Source organism: Syngnathus floridae, chromosome 13, assembly GCF_059516105.1.
Source record: "Syngnathus floridae isolate MCC-2025c chromosome 13, RoL_Sflo_1.0, whole genome shotgun sequence".
Taxonomy (NCBI): domain Eukaryota; kingdom Metazoa; phylum Chordata; class Actinopteri; order Syngnathiformes; family Syngnathidae; genus Syngnathus; species Syngnathus floridae.
Window position 1 is genome coordinate 13,605,587 of NC_142425.1, and position 20,845 is coordinate 13,626,431.

The 20,845-nt window shown below is 42.9% G+C and overlaps 3 protein-coding genes across 7 annotated transcripts in view; 1 reads left to right on the top strand and 2 right to left on the bottom strand.

The window, feature by feature from the left end:
- Positions 1-1,901, bottom strand: part of hmcn1 (hemicentin 1) — a 50,707-nt gene extending 48,806 nt beyond the window's left edge. For all 3 annotated transcript variants that reach the window (XM_088393290.1, XM_088393286.1, XM_088393285.1), the window contains exon 1: positions 1,711-1,901. The gene's annotated coding sequence lies outside the window, so the exon portion shown is untranslated. The remainder of the gene's footprint in view (positions 1-1,710) is intronic.
- Positions 123-8,963, top strand: ivns1abpa (influenza virus NS1A binding protein a). Its single transcript, XM_088393298.1, has 14 exons — positions 123-354; positions 2,454-2,744; positions 2,861-2,995; positions 3,148-3,317; positions 3,413-3,488; positions 3,586-3,759; positions 4,545-4,670; positions 6,094-6,204; positions 6,540-6,681; positions 6,756-6,980; positions 7,072-7,193; positions 7,303-7,561; positions 7,634-7,807; positions 7,896-8,963. Exons 3-14 carry the CDS (start codon positions 2,885-2,887, stop codon positions 8,156-8,158), a joined length of 1,953 nt encoding a protein of 650 aa, XP_088249424.1. The 5' UTR covers positions 123-354; positions 2,454-2,744; positions 2,861-2,884; the 3' UTR covers positions 8,159-8,963.
- On the bottom strand, positions 8,756-18,713 carry swt1 (SWT1 RNA endoribonuclease homolog). Of its 3 annotated transcripts, none has more exons than XM_088393295.1 (17): positions 18,648-18,713; positions 18,173-18,229; positions 17,912-17,964; positions 16,923-17,814; positions 16,731-16,860; positions 16,378-16,479; positions 16,050-16,241; positions 15,757-15,850; positions 15,408-15,643; positions 14,802-14,938; positions 14,492-14,630; positions 13,023-13,162; positions 12,812-12,942; positions 12,133-12,279; positions 11,780-11,846; positions 11,617-11,684; positions 8,756-9,884 (listed from the first exon to the last, which is right to left on the bottom strand). In XM_088393295.1, exons 2-17 carry the CDS (start codon positions 18,224-18,226, stop codon positions 9,785-9,787), a joined length of 2,682 nt encoding a protein of 893 aa, XP_088249421.1. In that variant the 5' UTR covers positions 18,227-18,229; positions 18,648-18,713; the 3' UTR covers positions 8,756-9,784. The 3 variants fall into 3 exon arrangements, with proteins under 3 accessions (XP_088249421.1, XP_088249422.1, XP_088249423.1); XM_088393296.1 differs by having other exon boundaries at positions 18,597-18,684; XM_088393297.1 differs by lacking the exon at positions 18,648-18,713 and adding an exon at positions 18,361-18,546.
- Positions 18,714-20,845: the final 2,132 nt, after the last annotated feature.

The following is a 20,845-nucleotide window of genomic DNA, read 5'->3' on the forward strand; positions in this document are numbered from 1 at the left end:
ATTCTAATCTTTGTCATACATTGGAAATTGCATCATTTACCATCCAGGGGGCGTGCGGAATATACACGCCCCTTTGTGACGTCACTTAGTACGTGTCTCCTACGTACAAGTCGGGAGCGCGCCTGGCTTACTGGCAGTCAGTCAGTCAGTCAGTCTGAGAGCGTGAGTGGACCAAGACTGGACGAGTCACCCCTGCAAACCGCAAAACGAAGCAACACCCAGCCGAGCCGAGCAGAGCAAGCAGCCGAACAAGCAGCTCCTGAAGCCGTCTTGCCTCCTTTCTTCAACCACAAACGACCAACTCTTTAATTCTCATTAAATATGTCTAATATCGTCTGCTGTCAAACACCTCAGGTAAGACAAAAGAAATTTTACTACTGTGACGTCATGGTTGCTTTTAAATTTAGATTTTTTTTTTTTTTAAATGAGCAGTGCTGTGCGTGTCATTTCTGAATATGTATCGCCACGCTTTAACGGATGGAAATGGCTGTCTTCAATTCTCTGCTGCTGGAAATGGCCGCCCCCCCCATCACCGACAATATCCCGCACTAAATAAAGGTTCATTTGTCCTTCGTCACCATCGCGAATTTTCTGGTGGCGCACATGGACAAAGGGTGCAATCATGCGCCGTCCGTTGTCTGCCTCTAAATCGATCCCTGTTAGCTAGCGCGTGAGTCTCGTGGCTGCCATCCCAGCTCAGCAGGTTGTAGCCACCGGAAAGCTAACAACTATGCGCTATTTGCGCGTCACGTTTCAACGGTGTCGTGTTGCGTCTGGATTTGGCGCCCGAACCGCTCCCCGGTGGCGGGTGAGCCGGGCGGGATGTATGCCGCGGCACAGGGCCAAGCGTCAGCAGGGTGTTACACATTCCGCGATCGAGATTAGGGGGAAGACGCACAAGGACATTTGTGGCTAAAACATAAAAGCTTTGACACGCGTGGCCTCCTTATAGTAAAAAAAAAATCTCACCATGCAACAGCATAATTTCCGGCTGAATATTGCCGTTCTACTGTAGGCCCATCACGACAATCGATCGCCTACTAAATGGGATTGTATTCAGGGTTAATGCGTCGAGGGTTGTCGAGTGGAGACTTCCTTTCGTGCCAAATCCGTCCTGCTGCGCTAATAATCCGTTACGGAAACCGGTGGCCAAAAAGAGCTTCCTAATTGGAGTAATTCTCTAACAACCTACCTAATTACTCATTACAAAGAGGGAACAAACGTTTTTTGTTTTTTTTTTGCTGCAGGCGAATAATATAAAAATAATCTATAATGCATAGCCTATAATTAATATGAACGGTTGTAATTGCAATCAATTTATAGAAAAAATGCAATGTAAGAAAAAGGAGATACTGCTACACTTGATTGAAGCCTTCGTTGAAAATTCCATTTGCTATAGGTAAATCGATGCAGTACATTTCCATCGGAACTGTGCGACACCTCTTGCAGTAGACTATCATCGCCACAAGAGGGCGCGCTAACGTGTTAAGCTTTTCGATGTCAGACGTGCACTCAACCGGTCACATGGAAACATTGAATTTCTGCTCTTTTTTCCTATGCTCCCTCCCTTCAGCATAATCGTCACTACTTCAACAAACCTCAATTGATTGCATAATTGCACAATGTAGATGTATTTCTGTGTCAAGTGGTAATGTGATACAATGCTGACATAACCCCATGGAGCTGTGGGTGGGGCTGGGGGCTACTTACTGGGTGGAGGGAGGCACGAGGGTAGTAAGTCAGCAGACAAAGTGCAGCTTAGACCATTCACTGGGAGTTGCGTAATCAGTCAAAAGTAGGTCAGTGTTCCCACCATCAACGCAAACTGGGAGATTTTGAACGCCAGTGCAGCTCTGCTTGTGCTTGAGTGGATTCTAGAAGGAATGCAGCAATGAAAACTCATTTCTTGAACACTTTTTAAAAAATTCTTATTCCTCTAAATTTTTGCCAACCCCAAAGAAACCCCGCCCCCCTCCCCATAATCATGTCCTGGTACACTTTGTCCTTTCCATGAATTTTTTTCAGTTGGGATGGTGTAGGTCTTGTTTTAGTCACATTGCACCGTGTGGTTTTGCTTTATTTCCATCTTTGGTCATCTACATAATTGGTTTCCCCATCTGACTAGTTCAAGTTCTGCATTTGTATATTTATGTATGTATACATTCTCAATTCCCGACACAGAAAATTATTTTTTTTAGTGTTGTGCTCAGGGTGAAGAGGGTATTTAAAGTACACTTAATATTGCTACTGCGCTGACTAGTACATTGCACACATAACGCATCGAATGTCAAGCGCTGAGAGTAAGTCTATTTGCGAAAGCGCGTTTTCTATTTCCGATTGAGCCAGCTGCCCTAGTCTATCTTCAGTCGGGTTTAAAATGTGGACTTCTTGATTGATGAGATCAAAAATTCAGCCTTTGTTCATTCATGGCTTTTTTTTTGTCCCTCCTCCAGGTTATGATGTACGACAAACACAGAATAAGTACAGCTCTATAGCCAACGGGTTCACGAGGACTTGATTACAGTCGCTTCAAGCCTGATAGTTTGCTGCCTCTGTCCCTTCTGCTGCCACCTGTGTCGTCCACTAGCATTTCTTCTCACAACTTCCCCATCCCACCCACTCTTTGGGTGAAGAAGACTGGAGTTTCCCCAGACACTCTTGCCTGCTTTGCCTGTTTGACTACCTTCAGCTCCCGTTCGACTCTTGGAGCGGCGTTTCCCCAGATTTGACTTATTCTTCATTAGGTAAGACGACATTCAAGTCATATATTTAGCTGCTAACAATGATATTAAAAATAACACTTGTGCTGTGTGGTTAATTGTTTTTAAACCGCCTGTAACACTTGTGAACTTTCCAACAGGCAGACAAACCAAATTGCGCTAAAATGATTCCAAACGGTTACCTGATCTTTGAGGACGAGAGTTTCCTGGATTCCACTGTGGCCAAAATGAATGCCCTGAGAAAGAGTGGGCAGTTCTGTGATGTTAGACTGCAGGTATGATCTAAATTCAAACACACACGTGCAAGCGCATCAAGTCAATGGTGCTTTCCAGAAAGAAACACAAATTCTGCTATGAAACAACAAAGCTTTGATGGGCCAAGAAAATGGAGACCATTTTTATTTTTTATTTTTTTTTGTGGGGACAGGTATGTGGCCATGAGTTGATGGCCCATCGTGCTGTGCTGGCTTGCTGCAGTCCATACCTGTTTGAAATCTTCAACAGTGACATTGAACCTCATGGAGTGTCTCATGTCACTTTTGAGGACTTGGACCCAGAGGCTGTGGAGATCTTGCTTAACTATGCCTACACTGCCCAGTAAGTACCAGTTGCTGACTTTTTATTGAGAGATGTTCTCCCATGAGAATAGTACTGCAGGATTGTTTACCAAACTTTGTTTTCTTGCATCCCAGGCTCAAGGCAGATAAGGAGCTAGTCAAGGACGTCTACTCTGCTGCCAAAAGGTTCAAGATGGAGCGAGTCAAGCAGGTCTGTTTTCCATCAAATACTTGAGATAACTTGTGTTTGGTGGAACCATACAAAGTGATATAATTCCACGTCTACATTTTTATTTATTTTTTATTAGATTTGCGGCGACTACCTGCTGTCTAAAATGGGTTCCCAGAACGCCATTTCTTTTCGGAACTTTGCCAGCTCAATGGGAGATGCCCGAGTTTTGGCCAAAGTGGATGCCTACATCCAAGACCATCTACTGGAGGTGTCTGAACAGGATGACTTTCTCAAACTACCCCGCCTCAAGGTGAAACATGTGACAACACATGCACGACTAATGTCAGACTTGGCATGTGCAACCAAGCTGGTCAAATATAGTTCCAAGATGACTGGCCTATTTCTGACTCTTTTAGTCTTGTCCATTAAGTACACTACTAGCCAGCAGCTGAGTCTTACTTGGACTAACACTGGATAAGATTAGTATTTACTGGCTACCCTTTTGACTTTTAACCAGATTACGTGTCAGTTGTATTTGCTAAGCGAGTAGATTTGGGCCAAGGCAGCTCACACATTTTTAAATAGCATGATGAATTGTCTTTGAACTGTTGCTGTACACACGAGTTAACCTTTTAATGCAACCTTACCCAGTACACCTAATGTATAATAGCACACAACAAAAGTATCCCGCAACAAAAGCCGTTCATTGCTTCTGTACTATCAGGGAGCGATGATGCGACACGGTCACGTTGCCAGGTGGCAGTTTGCCGCGCCTTGAGTTGGAAATATAAAAATGTTCTACTCGGAACCTGCTTTGCAGGGGCGTCAGATGACTTGCCCAATAGGAGACTGGGTTGGCCGGGTGATCTAATATTGAAGTTACGCTAATACAGCAAACATTGCGAAATGCATCCGTTTTACTTCCTGCTCGGCCGCTAACCAATCCCTTTCGGATAAGTGAAAGCGTGCCCTGGAGTGCCGTCGGCCATGCCCGAGAAAATTAAGCGCGGTACAAAAAGGCGTTTAGAATATTTCTAAATTGGCCTAATTAACTCCGGCGTGTGAACTAAACTCTCCTTTGCTGTTTGTCCACAGTTAGAAGTAATGCTAGAAGACAACCTGACTCTGCCCAGCAATGGCAAGCTTTACGCCAAGGTGCTCAACTGGGTGCAGCGTAGCCTTTGGGAGAATGGAGAGCAACTGGAACAACTCATGGAGGAGGTCAGTAGGCTGTGTGTGCCCTTTGAACTCTAAGCGCAATTGTCATCCTTCCCCTCCCTCCCTCCCTCCCTCCGTCCCCCCTTTGATTCCTCCTGTTTTTGACATTGAGAAGGCATGAAGGGGGCTCAAATAGAGCTAGCATGCTGTTGTCATGCTGCTATGTCAGGATTGTTCTTTTCCCTCTGATTTGTTGAGGTTTTGCAGTAAGAAACTGTATTCCTGAACCATGCCACAAATTAGAGGTGAGACCAAAAGAGCCCCTATTTGCTCTTGGTTCTTTTTTTTTTTTTTTTCTTTTGTTTGCTTTGTTTTCACTCTTCTCCTTTGGGTTGTGGTTGATTTTCTTATGATACCATCTAAGCATTACAGTGCTCTTCTGCTGTGAAACGCAGAGAAAAGATTCTTGAAGGTTTGACCCTTGATTCATCTGTTTACTGCCACTTGACTATCTGAACAGGAGCATATTTTTTGTGTTCCAGAACTAACAGGCACTCCTCCCCGTTGATTTATCTCTCCTGTAGGGTTATTTGCAGCAGCAAGGGACCAGACTGAGGAGCCGGGACTGAGCCGCCAGGGTAATGAGTCAGAGAATGGAGAAGCGCTACTGCCTCTTAGCAGCCTCTCTTTGCAGCCAAGCAACACTGCTACCATCTGTCTGTCCGTGCCTATGGCACACATGCGATTCTCACTACGGAGGAGAACCGATAGATTTGTTCCACTACTGCCGAAATGCAAGCTAATACAGGCTAACCATGCAGATCCCCGCAAAGGCAGCCAGCCAGCCATCCATCCATCCATTTGGCTACTGAGCCTTATTGCCTTTTACAGATATATTTTTCCACCACCCCTCACTACTTTTCCCCCCACAAAAACACTTTTTTTTTTTTTTTTTTTGCTAGATGTCCTTACTCATGTGGCAACAACAGAAAACACGCAGACCTTGAAATTTTTTTGTAACTGATAACGGCGCCCAGCGATTAGGCCACAAATGTTTTGCCTCGTGTGTTTGACTGCCTATTGTGACTTCCGTCACAATGAGCAGCTTCTTCAGCTGGGGGAAGCAGCAGCCTGGAAAATGTGGGGACAAATAGAGCTCCCGCTATTCTTCATCCTTCACAGAAGATCTCGCTGACCGGAGCGCATCGTTCTTCACCCGATCCCTTTTTTTTTTTGTTTGTTTTTAGATGCATTTTATAGGAAGAGTACTCTTGCCAGGCTCTTGGCATCTTCTTGAGCACAAACGTTGACGTCTATGTGCCGTGGATTCAGTTTGTCTTTTAAGGAAACTCCTCATCCCCTGAAGCTCCGTTTCAAGGACTTATCCCTCTCCGCTTTCCTCCTCTTATCCCCATTATGGCGGGGGGGTATACCGCGTTACCATGGAGACAGCCACATGGGTGTGTTGTTCCTGTTTGTCTTCCAGGTGCAAATGCTGTACTACTCATCTGACCACAAACTGGTGGATGGAGGGCTGGTGATTGAGGGGCATACTGAGGTGTTTGGTGGCGAGGAGGACCACCTTCAGTTTGTGCAGGTATTTAAGAAGCGTGCCTCGTCGGCTTCGCTGCAATGACTTCTCGACCACGTTTTGATCTGCAGAAGGCTAGAAGGATTTCGCATGTAGTGGGCGGGCTTAAAAAGTTGGTGGTTGTCAGTTTGAGTTAAGGTTCATCTGAAGACTGGACTCTGAATTGACTTAGGCAGCGTCTGTGTCAGAATTGAGGTCAGGTGTGAGATTATATGGGTCCACAGTAAAGCAACTGGAAGAGAAGGCAGGCTTAAGTCCGATTAGCCGGCATCAGTTGGCTTTTGGTGTCTGCGTGCGCGTGGAGCAGGCATGGCTTCTGTAGCTGCGCTATGCTCTTGCAGAAGAAGCCGGTCAGAGAGAGCACCCAGAGACCAATGAGCGCCAGTTCCTCAGGAAGCCTTTCACCCTCCAACCAAGCAGCAAATGCCCCCAAACAAACCACCGTGAGAGAGTGGAAGTATATCGCCTCTGAGAAGACAACAAGTAAGCCCATTTAGAAGAGAGTGGCGTGTACGCCATTCTGTCCTTGTCTCTAAGCACAATTTCTTTGCCCACAGACAACATCTACTTGTGTCTGGCTGTGCTGGACGGGGTGTTGTGCGTGATCTTCTTGCACGGCCGCAGCAGCCCCCAGACGTCTCCCACTGCCACCCCCTGCCTGTTGAAGAGCCTCAGCTTTGAGGCCCAACCCGAGGAGCTGGAGGAGCACCAACTACCCCCCATGAGTTACGCCCGCGCTGGACTGGGCACGGCCGCCATCAACTCGAGGCTTATTGCAGCAGGTTGGTACACACATGATCCCAAGGCTCATAGATATATTTTTTTTCTCCTTTCCGTTGATTGTCTTTGACTGTCTTTTTGACCTGGTTGCAGGGGGCTACAACAGAGAGGAATGTCTGAGGACTGTAGAGTGTTACGACCCCAAAGAGGACCGCTGGACCTTCATTGCGCCCATGCGAACTCCAAGGGCTCGTTTCCAAATGGCTGCGCTAATGGTACGCTGCTTGTCTTGATGCCGCTCGGGCTTCTCCGATGGGGAGCTCTTGTACTTAAGTCAGGGTACCTGTGCCTTGGAGCTAAATCTTCTCCATATGTACCTGACAGGGACGGCTTTACGTTATCGGAGGTTCAAATGGACATTCTGATGAGTTGAGCTGCGGGGAGATGTACGATCCAGTCGCTGATGAGTGGGTTCAGGTGCCTGAGCTCAGGACCAACCGCTGCAATGCAGGTGTCTGCTCCTTGAACAACAAACTCTACGTTGTGGGAGGGTCAGACCCCTGTGGGCAGAAAGGACTGAAGAACTGTGATGCCTTTGACCCCGTCACCAAAACTTGGGCTAGTTGCACTCCCCTCAACATGAGTAAGTATTATTTTACCCTCTTCTCCAGTTCTGGTGGTATCCAAGCTAAATGAGCGGTTGCTTCGTTTTCAGGACGGCACCAGGCTGCAGTGTGCGAGTTGGATGGTTTAATGTACGTGATCGGAGGTGCCGAGTCCTGGAATTGTCTGAACACCGTGGAACGCTACAACCCTCTTAACAACACCTGGGGCCTGATAGCACCCATGAATGTGGCCCGCAGGGGGGCCGGCGTGGCTGTCTGTGATGGTAAGCTCAAGTTGCACCCACCCCCCAATTCGATTTCCATTTGTTGCCTACTTTCTAAATGTAACCGATTCCCACCTGCGTTACCCAGGCAAACTGTTTGTCGTCGGCGGCTTCGACGGCTCCCACGCGCTCCGCTGCGTGGAGGTCTACGACCCAGCACGGAATGAGTGGAGGATGCTAGGCAGCATGACTACATCCCGCAGCAATCCGGGCGTGGTCATGCTGGGCGACAGCATCTACGCGGTGGGCGGCTTTGACGGCAACAACTTCCTGAACACAATGGAGGTGTACAACCCAGAGGCGGACGAGTGGAGCGACTGCATCAAGGCCCTCTTTCCATTCCCCGAGTGACACAGCGCTGCTGCACCTAAACCAAACTAACAGGCTTAGTGACATAATCGTGTTTCGTGATATCCTATATATATATATATATACGTGTGTGAGTGTATGTATGTATGTGTGTGTGTGTGTGAGCTGAGTGGATGTTGGGAGGGAGAATCTTTGACGAAGGGGTCTTCAGTGAAGACTGGCTTATATTAGGCGGGGCAGGGCAGGGCAGGGCTTGTTGCCCAAAGCAACACAAACAAAGCCTTTTCATATTGCGTACATTGTTCTACGTGCTGTACATATTGTTAGTCTGTCATATGCCAACATTTAATACACACATACACATAGTGCTTTTCTTTTTCCTCTTTAGACTTGAAACGTGAGGGTTTTCACAACTACTGGTTACTATGAAAGTACAAGTTTGATAAGAATTGAAGTTTTTTTGTTGGAATGTCATTTTACTCGGAAGCCTTATATGATTTAACACCGATCACGGATTCCCCCTCATTTTAAACAATTTGGTTTGTGTTTGGAATCTTAAATAATGGCCTTTTTATATTTTTATACACAGATTTCTCAAAAAGTTGATAGCAGACAGCTTAAGTCTTCAACCAGTGCCAGTTTTGATTTTTTTCTTTTTTTTTTTTTGTCTGCTCGTGTCATGCAGAGCCAAGCTTCTAACTTAGTTTTTGTGATTGTGGATGCAGTTACTGGAAAAATGTCTGCTTTGGCATTTGTCAAACCATGACAGTTTTTTTTTTCCTGGAAGGAGTGTTATGAAGACAGTTCTCACATTTATAATATTTCTTAATAAATCATTTCAATTTGATTTGTGTCCTAATTCATTTACTTTTGAGTTCAAATGGGAATCATGAGATGGAGATGGCATCAGACAAAGTTGCCAGACTTGATCAGTAACGGAACAAGACACTGCAAGCCTTGATTGTGGCTTACTGTATATTTAGCACCTTACTTCATCCACAGGAAAGGTCAAGTCTGATCTTTCATTGCCACCAATTTCTCAAGACAACCACAGATGTGCCTCCTACTTAGATGTCTTAGTTGACCTCAACAGAATGCCAGAGCAGACAGCAGATGCGTGACCTTAGGATTACGTGCGGAACAGGATGGCACTAGCAAATCGACCTCAATTCTCAATCTGTCAGATATGCAAGCATGTATGCTTGGTAGGTATTTCCCTACACGCTCGTATGCATGCTTCTGATTTTATGACACTTTCTAAATAACGCGCAAGCCAAATTTGGCATAAAATCGAGGTTCATCTGTATTTAAATCAACAAAAGCACATTCATAGTTCAAAAATACAAACTTCTTGGAAACTTTCCGGACTGCGTTTTTGTCCACATAACTGAAACAATCCAATGTAACTGATATTATTTTATGTACATTTTTTTAAAATAACTAATATAAACAAATATTGTGGATGGACAAGGAGGACAACAAAACCTGTAGCAGACTGGTTGCTATACACGTGAGTTATCCAGGTGTCCAGCTACAACAAGAACTGACTTTGGATTCCTTTTTGCATCCCTTTTTGAGCTCATTGCAAACACACCAAGCACTCCCACAGTTTCGCATATTCTTAACATTGGTCAGTCAAACCTGAGTGGTGAGCTGGTCCTGTGAAGGCTACATGTTTAGGTTGACGTGCTGAGCTGTGGTCTGAACACAGTGGTCCAAGGCTTCCTTTAGCTCTGTCAGTTGGTTCACACCAATGCTCAGCTTCTCTCTGGGGGTACAAAAGAATTCAAAAGAAAGTTAGCCAGAATCTCTTTTGCCACCCCCTGCATGAAGAAACAAACAGAAGGATTATACACGCTTGGCAAAGCGGAAACGGAAACCCCTAAATTCTTGACTGAAATGACTCACTAAGGTGCTGTAAAATGTATTCCTGTGATTATTGTTCGCCCATGTGTCAAAATGTGTTGCTCCACCGTTTGTGTTGATAAAAGTTAATCAAATCATCCATGAATGCAAGTGCTCTCATTGTGTTCAAAGTGGGAAAAAAAACACTGAGCTGTGGCACGTAATGGGAAGTTACTCATGAACCAATTTGAGGTTAGACATTGGCGCCCTACTGCCATAAGACAAAAGAGCGGCAATAAAAGGTCACCTTGGCTGCAGTTCAGTGTTGGCAACGGCTGCTGAGCAGCGGGCGCAGCGAGGGAACACGGTGTTTGTTTGCTTTCTGTCAAAGTACACCATTTCAGCTTGCCTTCCATTGTCAATTTATTTAGCCTTCCATTATATGCTTTAGTAAAATAGACCAATTTTGAGAGACCGGTTCTACAAGCAGAAGAGTGAAAGAATTCCCAACACAAGCAAAATGTCACTGTCACAGTCACTGGACTTGATCAACAGTGCGAGCGCACACAAAAAGCTGGAGTGCCTCGGAGCCTCTTGTGTTACGCAACAGCCCAAACGTGACAGGTAACCGTAATGACAGAACATTGAGCCGCATGAGACACCGGAGAGATGACGTAACTCATTCAAGTATCCCCCCCCACGGGGTAGGGTGATCATCTCCATGGCCACCATCTCTTCGTCAACACAAAGGACTGCTCCCTACCAACACCAAACACCACCATCAAATGTTCAACCAACCATGTTTTTTTAAACAGCGTCATTATTTACATTCATATTATTAGCCAACAACAATAATACAAATAAGCGATATACTATGATAAAGAAAATACTTTATCTCATTAGGCAAGCCTTGTTTCATTCTACTCCCCTTTCAGCCACTTTTGTGTCTATAAACTGCATTATTTTGTATGTGAGTTGTGAGAGTCAAATAAATGTGTTCAATTTTGGAATGAGGCTGTAACACAGCAAAATGTGGAAAAAGTGAAGCACTGTGAAGATTTTCCACATACACTGCACATTCGCTCAGGCTCAGTTACAACTTGACTTCTGGGCAAATGCCTAAATAAACAGGAGGCCTCCAATGCAACTCCAAAAGAGCCATCAACAGATATAATGGGTGATATAACTGCAGCTACTCATTCATCTATTTTTGTTTGTGCCAAAGTATAACACTTTAGTCATTGTTCATTAACCCCCTGCAAAGCTGCTTGTGGCTATGTGCTGTTTTGGGAAAAGAAGTAAATAAATGGAACTTTAGACCTTGAGTAAACAAGAACATGGTTTACTCAAGCTTGGTTCAACATGTTTTATTAGTCTGGTTCTGCTTAAATTACTCGGATTGTTTTCTTTGCTCAAACGTTCCCCCTAGTGTTGTGAAGTGTCATCTCTGTTCAAATTAACGAGTGCTTTCTTGCCTTGACGCTATTTTAGGCCGTCAACTATTCCGGGTCATTAAGAGAAAACAAACTTGTTTCACTGTGCATTTTCACGAGGTCTTTTGCTATAATTGTTGGGTAGCACAAAGCATGTTCATCCCTGGCTCACAGAACTCATCTCCTTCCTCAGTGATTTGATGAACGGTATTTGTGTCCTACCTATAGTCTGTTTGTGAGAAACAAGAGAGTAGGTCCGTGTCCGCCAGTGGGAAATTAACATCAACCATCTGAAACAAAATGCACAAGTATTCAAACTAACTTTAAAACTCAAGCCAGACCAAATCTAGACAACTTTGCAGTGACAACAAAAATAGGCACTGACCTTATTGGATCTGATAGTGCTGAGAAGCTCCTGCACTTCTCGCAAACCGGCAGAAGAGCACAGAACACTAAAAAAAAAATCAATGAAAATAAAAAAAACGTCCATGTGACATTCAGACTTTTACTATTACAAATTTTACATCACAATCTTAATTTAGCATAATTTGCACAACCACATTATCTCAGTCTGCCTTATTTTTCTTATTGAAAAGATTCTAACTATAGGCTATCGATCATCCTAATGGTGGAAAAATTAAAATAATTGATCCTGGTCTCGTGTTTTTGATCACAAAAATATGAATATAACGATTAGAGAATCTGGATTGTGACAGTGAGGCAGGTATGCGGAAATACCTGATAAAGGCTTGGAGCAGCTGCGAGACCATGGAGGATATTTGGCTCAGACAGACAACGGCATCCTGTGGTGGAGCAGGACCTCCAACTGACAAGGCACTCTGTCTGGTATGAGGGTCAAAGGCCAGAGCTTTGAACACTTCCATGCTGGGATAATGACAGAAAAATAGGCAGACAGACAGTCAATTTCACATTTCAGAGATTTTTTTTCTTATTGGTGCTATTGCTGTCCAGATGATTTACAGTAGTAGAACTTAATAGCGTTGCCCTGGCTGCAGGAAACTGTGTGTAAATGCCATAAGCTCCACACACGGATACGACAGTAACACCTTTGCACACTACTATGTGGATCTTCAAGGTGAACAAGCAGAACAGAACATTCTGACAAGACAGCACACATTTTTGTCAAGCCTCAAAGCTTCAGTGCTGGGCAAAGTTATGTGCTCAAGGGCCCAAGTTCATCATTAAAAGTGACACATGGGACAGGTAACATGAAGATGAGGTCGGGGAAAAAAAATGTGTTGGAAATTATGTAATCATACATTCTTTTAAACGTATTTATAATTGAATGAAACAAATTGAATAAAGTATAAATATTAAACATCCAAACTACTTTATTTGACAAATATTTTTAGTGTGTGAATGAAACACAAAACATGGTCGCTGCCACTACGCTCACCTTATTTCACAGACTTTACACCAAATGTTCTCAAACATGGCCCACACCTCTTGGTGAGGGACATGAGAGGACGGTGGTTGTTTGGCGTCGTCATCCTCGTTCATTACAACATCACTGACGGCTGATTCAGGCTTGATGAGAACATTTGAAGAGGAGACCTTGTTTATTTGTAGAACAACAACGCACCTAAAAATGAATGAATCAAGCAGACCTGAGGTTGTAGCTTCTGGATGATGTTGTTCATTGCAGTTAGTGCCCTGGGAACCAGGCTGACCCTTTTCCCAAATTCCTTGACAAACTCCTTTGCTTCTTGAACAGTCACCAAAATAGAACTACGGTCCCTAAATTTACCTGCGAGAACAAAGAAACACATTTATGCCATTTAAGGTCTTCTCATCCACATTTAAGGCAACAGTCATGACATCCATGTCCAACTGCAATACATCAAGAAGGAAACGCAAAATGGACGATTTGCTTATTGTGGAATCAATACCAAATATAGTAACCCAAATTATGCTTGAGATGAATGTTCAGTTTGACACTCCTGGAAAGGTATTTAATAATGCTAGGTATTGCAGTTAAAGTTTATAGTGTTGTAGCACTAACCGCAGTGCAACATACCGCTGTGTTCCCAACATGACTTTATATAGCTACAAGAGACAATCAACAGCAGGGATGGGCAATTTTTTATTGATGCTACTCGGTGGCCAAACAGCACCGCGCTCTCCTAATCGGATGCCTCATAAATATGCCATTTTAAATATGGACAAAATATGTGCACGTGTGCAAAATACATGCTCCTCATATATTTCATTTTTCATACTACATTTCACTATCCTAACCCAACAACAAGGTCTTTGAAGCCAATAACAAAATAACAACATATTCTGATGCCCCGCTTGCACAACATTTATCATTCAAAGATAACTTCGACCTATTGAAAAAAATAAAATAAAAAAAAAAAAGCATAGAATTTTTCCACCACTCAGCCTTCAGAGGCAAGCTACATATTTTTTCCTTTTCTCTACCTTCTCCATTATTTGCCAGCTCTTTTCAACAGGAATGGCACAAATGGACCAAGGACACGAGCAACAACATATGAGACGAAAAGGATGAGTAGCTGTGCTAAAGTACACGTCCCCACCCAGATGCACAGTTGGAAAAAAGGGGAGGCTGATTTTCTGCCCAATTGATGTGATTAAGGGGTCATTTCTATAGATTACAGTAAAGGGATCGAGAGCCCGATGACGAGGCGCCCGCCGCAGAGTGACTCAGCAGTGCACTGGCCCATATTTGAGAAGGTGACCTAATTCCGTCTGTTGTTCTGGGGAGTTCTGCTGCAGTGCAGAGCAGCCAACGTCATTCCCCAGTGGACCGAGGCTTTTCAGCAGACGATGGATGACTCAGTTACAACTTGTGTTCACTGAGAAACCAGTCAGCTCTTTATAGTTCGCATGCATTAGCATTTCACTTTGTAAGATAATCATCACCATTTTGGAAACATATCACATTACAGGTTCTACCAGTCCTATTTTTTTTTTTTGTCACCCCATATTAGCCCTTGCATGTATGTTATTGATGGATCATGGAATGCTTATTTTCTACCATCATTTACAAATAAATTGTCTAAAAATGTGAGTTCCAGATTTTTTTTCACTTCCTGTTGTACAGACTTCTTACCTCGTTTAAAGAAGGCGATAAGCTTTATAACTGTTTGCAGCAAAGGTCGTGGGACAATGAAGCCAAATACAGCTATCCAGTGCTTTTTCAAACAATGTAAAATGTCAAGAAGATCCCAGGGCGGCTTGATGTAGATGATCTATGGAAAAGTACACAAAATCCCATATTTGAATGCATGTGACACATTTGTGTGAAAACAAACAGACCAGCAGGTGCAATTAACTTAGAATTGAGACGACATTAAATCACTCATTCAAATATTTGCACATGTTCTATCAGAAGTTAACATGTTCCTACATTACATTCATACCTCTTGCCATAAGTCACCATAAGAAGCTTTCATCTCCATCTCAAGCACATTGGACAGCACCTCCTGCAGGCAGCCCTTGAGCTCAGAGACACATCTTTCTATATTCTTGTCCTCTTCCACTCTGGGGCTTTTGCAATCTGGAATGAGATGCATGTGTCTACATGAGTGGAGGTACAATCATGAGAACAGAAGCTAAGCTTTTCTCCAACACGTATGTACATGTTAACATGACAGAAATGAGTGAACATACACTGCAATGCAATGTCAAGTGTATTGGAGCACCTAGAGAAGTCACAGTTTGTTTAAATAACAAACCAAAAAATTCATAAAAGGGAAATATTGTGTAACAAATCAAACAAGTGTGTAAAATATGACACATTCAACTATTGGTAACTATTGGAACACATAACAAGGATTATCATCCTTATAACTTCGTTGATGAAATGAAAATTCTGTTTTGAGTTGATCCTAAATGTGTATGAGCATTAGGAGGGGGAATGATAGAGATCATAAGAAAGGTGAACATGGAGTGTGCATGGCTGGTACAGTATGTGCTGTTGCCATTTCTTGTTTATTTCTTGTTGTTCATGAGGCATACTGTCTCACCTTCCTTTGGGAGACATAAAGACAGACGTTCTTGAGTAAGCGACGGCGCTGCTGTGCAACTGCTTCCCGACATTAGCGGGGGCATTGGCGCGTCCATTCCAGGAAGCCTCTGGAGCACATTGCTTTGTAGGTGCTTCAGGTTGTGTCGTGATCTCTCAACCTCCGCCTCCAAGTCGGTCTTGCTCAAGGCCCGAACTCCACTAAGGACAGCCTTGGTGCATAGATTTTTATCATTTCTAAAGTAGCAGGAGAAAATGAGAAGAAAAGATCACATGATGCATGTGCATTATATGCAGTGGACACAGGGCTGCTGCAGAAGCAGTGTCGCGAGGGGGAGGGGGAAACTCACGTGCACAGAATGAGAGCACAGTCTGGGTACAAACTCTGATACTGAAGGCAGCACTGCAGCACTTTGTCATCATTATTCTCAGCCATAAGACTATCTGAGGGCAATGACAGAGACAGAATGAGACTTTCACCTTCGGAAAAAAAATAAAAATTCCAGCACACAGAAGGCAAAGCACAATATGGAGGTTGAAGTTTTTACTTATTATTGCCACATCATGAGCGATATAATGAATAGCGATAAAAATAGCAGAGTAATACTACCACTTAGTGGACATACGGTAGTACTGTACTCACTGTTACTTTCAGCAGCCTGCTGCATTGACTGCCCCCAAAGGTGTCTTTCTCGCTTTTTCAGAGTGTTATAAATGTAGGAAATGGCGGGACAAGCCAGATAAGCCACCGAATTTGTGAGGCCTTTCCTATTTTTGAGAGAATCCAGCTCCTGAAGCACCACCCAGGGGATTAGGACAATTGGCAAACCCAAAGCTACAAACACAGAAAATAAAGAGAAAGCTCATTCAATAGTTATCTCAACATGGCCAATATAGCTTGCGATAACACAATTCCAACATTTATGGCAGGGTCTTTTTAAATTGTGGCATAATTTAAAAATTGACATCACCTCCAAGGCCCCGATGTGGCATCTTTTTCACATAATCCAAATGACTAAGGAGAATATTGGTGTCCAAAACAAGGATGACATTTTGCTGAGCAGGATGTGCACCTGAAAAAATACAAGTAAACATTCATGAGGTGAAATGACAACAGTTTAGACATTTGGATCAAATATTCCCATCTCTATATCATAATATAGAGTCCAATTTGTCATAACTAAACTCACAGGACACTTTAGCGTGTGATGCAGTAAGTGCAAAACCCCTGCAAACTGCAACCATATTAACAAAAATACTATTAAAACGCAATTGCCGATTTTTTTTTATCTCTCCCATTTTATCAGTCAGTGCCAAAACTCACAGAGAGTACTTGTCGCTCTCTCTTCTGGGGGGTCTATGTCCATACAGGTGAGCTCTCCATAGCTCTGCATGACATCCACCTCTAATCTCTTCTCAAAGCGGGCAAGGTGAAGCTCTTCTGCCACTTGCATCTAGAATGGACAACAAAAATCATGATTTGAACTTAACTTTCAGGCCTCATATGCGCACTCACCTGCTGTGCCAAGACATCACTTGTCGTGGGAGGGACATCTAACAAAGATGAACTCTTGTCTTTTTTTTCCCAGCTATGAGGATGTTTCAAGGTGTTTGTGGCTGCCTCCGAAACACTGTGTTCAGTCACATATGTGGCTGTCCTGCTTGTAGCCGCAACATCATTCTTGTTGTCTTTTGTGTTTGCCTCCACTAGCTCTGGTTCAACCTTCTTTGGAATCTTGAAACTAGAATGTAGAATTGTTGGTATTTTGGGCCGAGCAATTGACGCCTGAGCAATTTTAAAGGACACTTTGGGCTTGGATGAATGAGACAACTGTTCTTCGGATTTCCTTCTATCCAAGATTACTTTTTCTTTCAAGGACAGTTCGGGACTTTTCTTAGAGGTCTCTTGGATTATCTCTGTTTGCTTGTCCCTTATTGAGTCCTTGGCGTGAGGAAGGGTCTGGCTTTGTTCTTCGGTCTTGATAGTTTTGCTCTCCTTCTGGTTCTTGTGCAATTCTTTGCATTTACTCTTCAGCAAATCCTGGCACTGTTTTCGTTGCTCAGCTGAAACATAAGTGGGACTCGTTTGCTTCTTTTTTAGTCTAGGTGGGCTCATGTAGTGAGACTTTTCATCGGAATCATATTTGGAGTCTTTTTTTTCTTTCCGATCATCTCTAGCTCGCTTTCTGATGTTCCAGGATCTTGATGGACTCTTTTCCTTTATTTTACTAGCACTGGTGACCTTATCTTTGTTTGCAATTGGAGGCTCCGCTTTGTTGGCCACATCTGCCTGAGACACCCGTCTCTTGTCTGTCTTTTCTGTCGTATGGAGTTTGTAGACAGCCTTTTTGATTTGGCGACTTTCTTCTTCAACATGAGAAGTACCTTCTCTGTGTTTTGTACATTGGCTTTAAGTGGAGGAAGAAATGCAACGACAAGGACAGAAATGATTAGCAAAACGTTCATCATTCAATTTTCATTAAAGATGCAAGGATTATATCTCACCTTTCATTGTCCTTTCTCTTGGATGTGTCATCCTTTCGTTGATCTTTGGATCCCTAAAAGAAGAGTAGATATGGAATCACATTTCAACACATCTGTTCTTGACTTTGAATCTGTACCAACAATTTGTTTGTGAAGATCTTAATGGTTTATTATTTGATCCATCCATTGTTCATCACTTTACAGTCAATTCATTAGTCTAAAATGTAACTTATTTACATATAGTCTAACAGTGCACACAAGATAATAAAAGATGAGTCTTACCTCGTCTTCCTTGGAAGACCTCTTGCGCTTTCTTTTTCTTGACCTTCCAGACATATTCTGCAGATGTATTTTAATCTTTAGGCATTACATACTAAATCCAAAATGACAGGACTGAACTACAATTGCACCATACTGTACTAGAACTGTATGGTAAACATAAATTGTAATATTTTGGTTGACATTCTTACCTACAAATGGAATTGCTACTTTCCTTTCAACACACAATTTAACATTAGAATGTTAATAGTACTTTTAACTGCTTTGTTTGAAGATAGCTTTCCAAAGCATTTAAAAGATGACAATGTTCGCTTTTGTTATGCTAGCCATGACAGTTGAAACATCGCAGCCGAAAGGCGGTACTGCCTTTTTTTATTCATATAAACCGTTGCTGTATATTAAACAATAAATATAAAATACGCTTTACTTGGTTAAAATGTGAAACTGTCAGAAATTCCTCAGAAGTGTCGTGACATACCAAATCAGCTGCCTTGTCTTCTTCTCCCACGGCTTACGTTAATGTTTTGGTTTTGTTTTACCCCCGGCACATTACTGCCTCTATCGGTTGTTGTGCGGAGGTACAGGTGGGACCCCAAATTGCACGAATGAGTTACTGACGGCATTGATTAACTATTAACATGCAATTTAAGACGCCTTCAAATCCTTTGGCTTGAAAAATATTGTCACAAATGGGAGCGGAAGCGGACAAAGCGAGGGCGGAGGCAGCTGAAGGTCAGTGGGAGAAAAGAGTCAGTTTGAGTTCGTCTTGACATTTTGTTCTGATTATTATTATTATGTCTAAGACACTTGTGTTAAGCAAATCACACTTGCATTTGACTGGTTGCTTTCCACATTGGTGACCTGTCCTTTAAAAATGGCTCTCTTGCAATGATGCGTACGTGCCACATAGTGGCACTGTAACTCCACTGAGATTTGCTCCCACGCTTCCAATTTGCGAACCTGGCGAGAGCCAGATTGAGGCAAAGTTACTAATTTCCACCAGAATATAATAACCCGCCATTAGCGGACCACATTCGTCTTTTGAAACAAATCCTGAAAAGCATTTTTATGAAGACTTTGAAAGTGACATAGTGATTTCTGATGTTTTGCATATTAGCTGTCTTGTTCCAGATGGTGAGGATAAACTTAAAATGGTCTTGGACTGGAATACAAATACTTAAAAGCCCTTGAGACAATTGCATGTTAAATGTTTATTTAATTAAATCAGTGGCATGTTTAAAAGGGGAAACACTCTGTTTGGTGGTTCATAAAAAGGGACAATGTGATATGCAGTGACATTAAAGAGGCCACATCTCCCATGATGAAATTCACTTTTTTCGTGGAGACAATTCAAAACAGTCTTTGCACAACCGCAGCTTCGCTGTTGGCAACCGTAGACTGAATCAGATACTGAGGCAAAATGGAATTGTTTGTATGAAAACACAATAAAAACAAATGAATTGCCCCTCAGTTCATGTTCTTGGATAGCTTTTGTTTTGAAATTTCCTAATTCAGTGCAGAATCCTACCGGGGGCCTCAAATGTCCTGAACAACGGAAATACCTTGAAGAGGCGCATTGAAATGCCTAACCTGCCTGATCTGAACCCAATTCAAACTTAGCCTTTGGAAACCTTTGCTACTCTCGGAATGGCAATGTTAACCACCAAGTTCAACATTAAAATATATTGTACGAGAATACTTTCAAGCGCAGAACATTGAGTGAATTTATTGCTCTCTAATCAGCTCCAGGTAGAGAAGGATCACATTCCTCCACACCTGGTGAACAATTTTGCAAGGATGCTTGCTTGAAAGAAGGTCTGGTCTGGTCTGGTCTGGTCCTCCTGGCCATAGAACTGTCAACGTGCTCTTTCCTCTCTACGCTTTTGGTTTTTGAAGTTTGGCGAGAATGATTTGCGAGAGAGTATACCTGTATTTTAGCAGATCCAGCTGCTACCTCACAATTTTACGACACTCATATAACTGTAGCATGAGTTGTGCATGCGTTTGTACTTATTCCAATTCATAGTTGATAATGAAGCTTCAAATTGGCTTCACGAACCAGTTGTACTATTTTTTTACCCCTCAACAGATGTTCCCTTAAGTACTCTGTGGCGGCAGCTTCAAACTCATGTGCAGATAGCAATGATCTGCTTTTTACCAATTAAATATGTTTAAAAAAAAGTACACTTTAAATCTGCTTATCAAATCCCTCTGGTCTTATTCCGCTGCCTGGATGTCCTTCGTGTTGTCTGACACGCTTGTTGAAATGTTGCCCCCTTTCAAGTTAATTCAACAACATTTGGCTTCAATAACGGAGCAAACTTCAACAGACAGTAGATGCTTTAGTTGCGTGTATGTGAATGATCTCAAGCCCATGCAATGTTGGATGTATGTGTGGGGAATTAAGCGTCTTTGTGCCACTCATAGTTTAGTCACAAATGGAAGTATTGTAGTTTGAACTGACCATGACAATATTCTTTTACACTTTTGGATTGACTTCAAAATATTATTTTGCAGGTAAATCCTGAAGCAAACTTTTAGTCAACCATAAAAACATCTCCAAAGTCCTGCCAACGTTAGAATGTGGTTAAATCACTGCTCTGTGTATTTTATGGTCCCAGTTGGTGGACTTCTGTCGAACAGGTGTGCGTGAAAAAGCCCGGGGGCTGCACTTGC

Excerpts from the sequence above, each read along its gene's own strand:
- swt1 (XM_088393295.1), bottom strand. The coding sequence starts at position 18,226 with ATGTCTGGAAGGTCAAGAAAAAGAAAGCGCAAGAGGTCTTCCAAGGAA. Across the intron at positions 16,480-16,730 it reads GAGAGCGACAAGTACTCTCT|GTGCACATCCTGCTCAGCAA; the intron begins GTGAGTTTTGGC and ends GTATTTTTTCAG. Across the intron at positions 13,163-14,491 it reads TATCGCCTTCTTTAAACGAG|GTAAATTTAGGGACCGTAGT; the intron begins GTAAGAAGTCTG and ends TTGTTCTCGCAG.
- ivns1abpa (XM_088393298.1), top strand. The coding sequence starts at position 2,885 with ATGATTCCAAACGGTTACCTGATCTTTGAGGACGAGAGTTTCCTGGAT. Across the intron at positions 2,996-3,147 it reads TCTGTGATGTTAGACTGCAG|GTATGTGGCCATGAGTTGAT; the intron begins GTATGATCTAAA and ends TTGTGGGGACAG. Across the intron at positions 3,318-3,412 it reads AACTATGCCTACACTGCCCA|GCTCAAGGCAGATAAGGAGC; the intron begins GTAAGTACCAGT and ends CTTGCATCCCAG.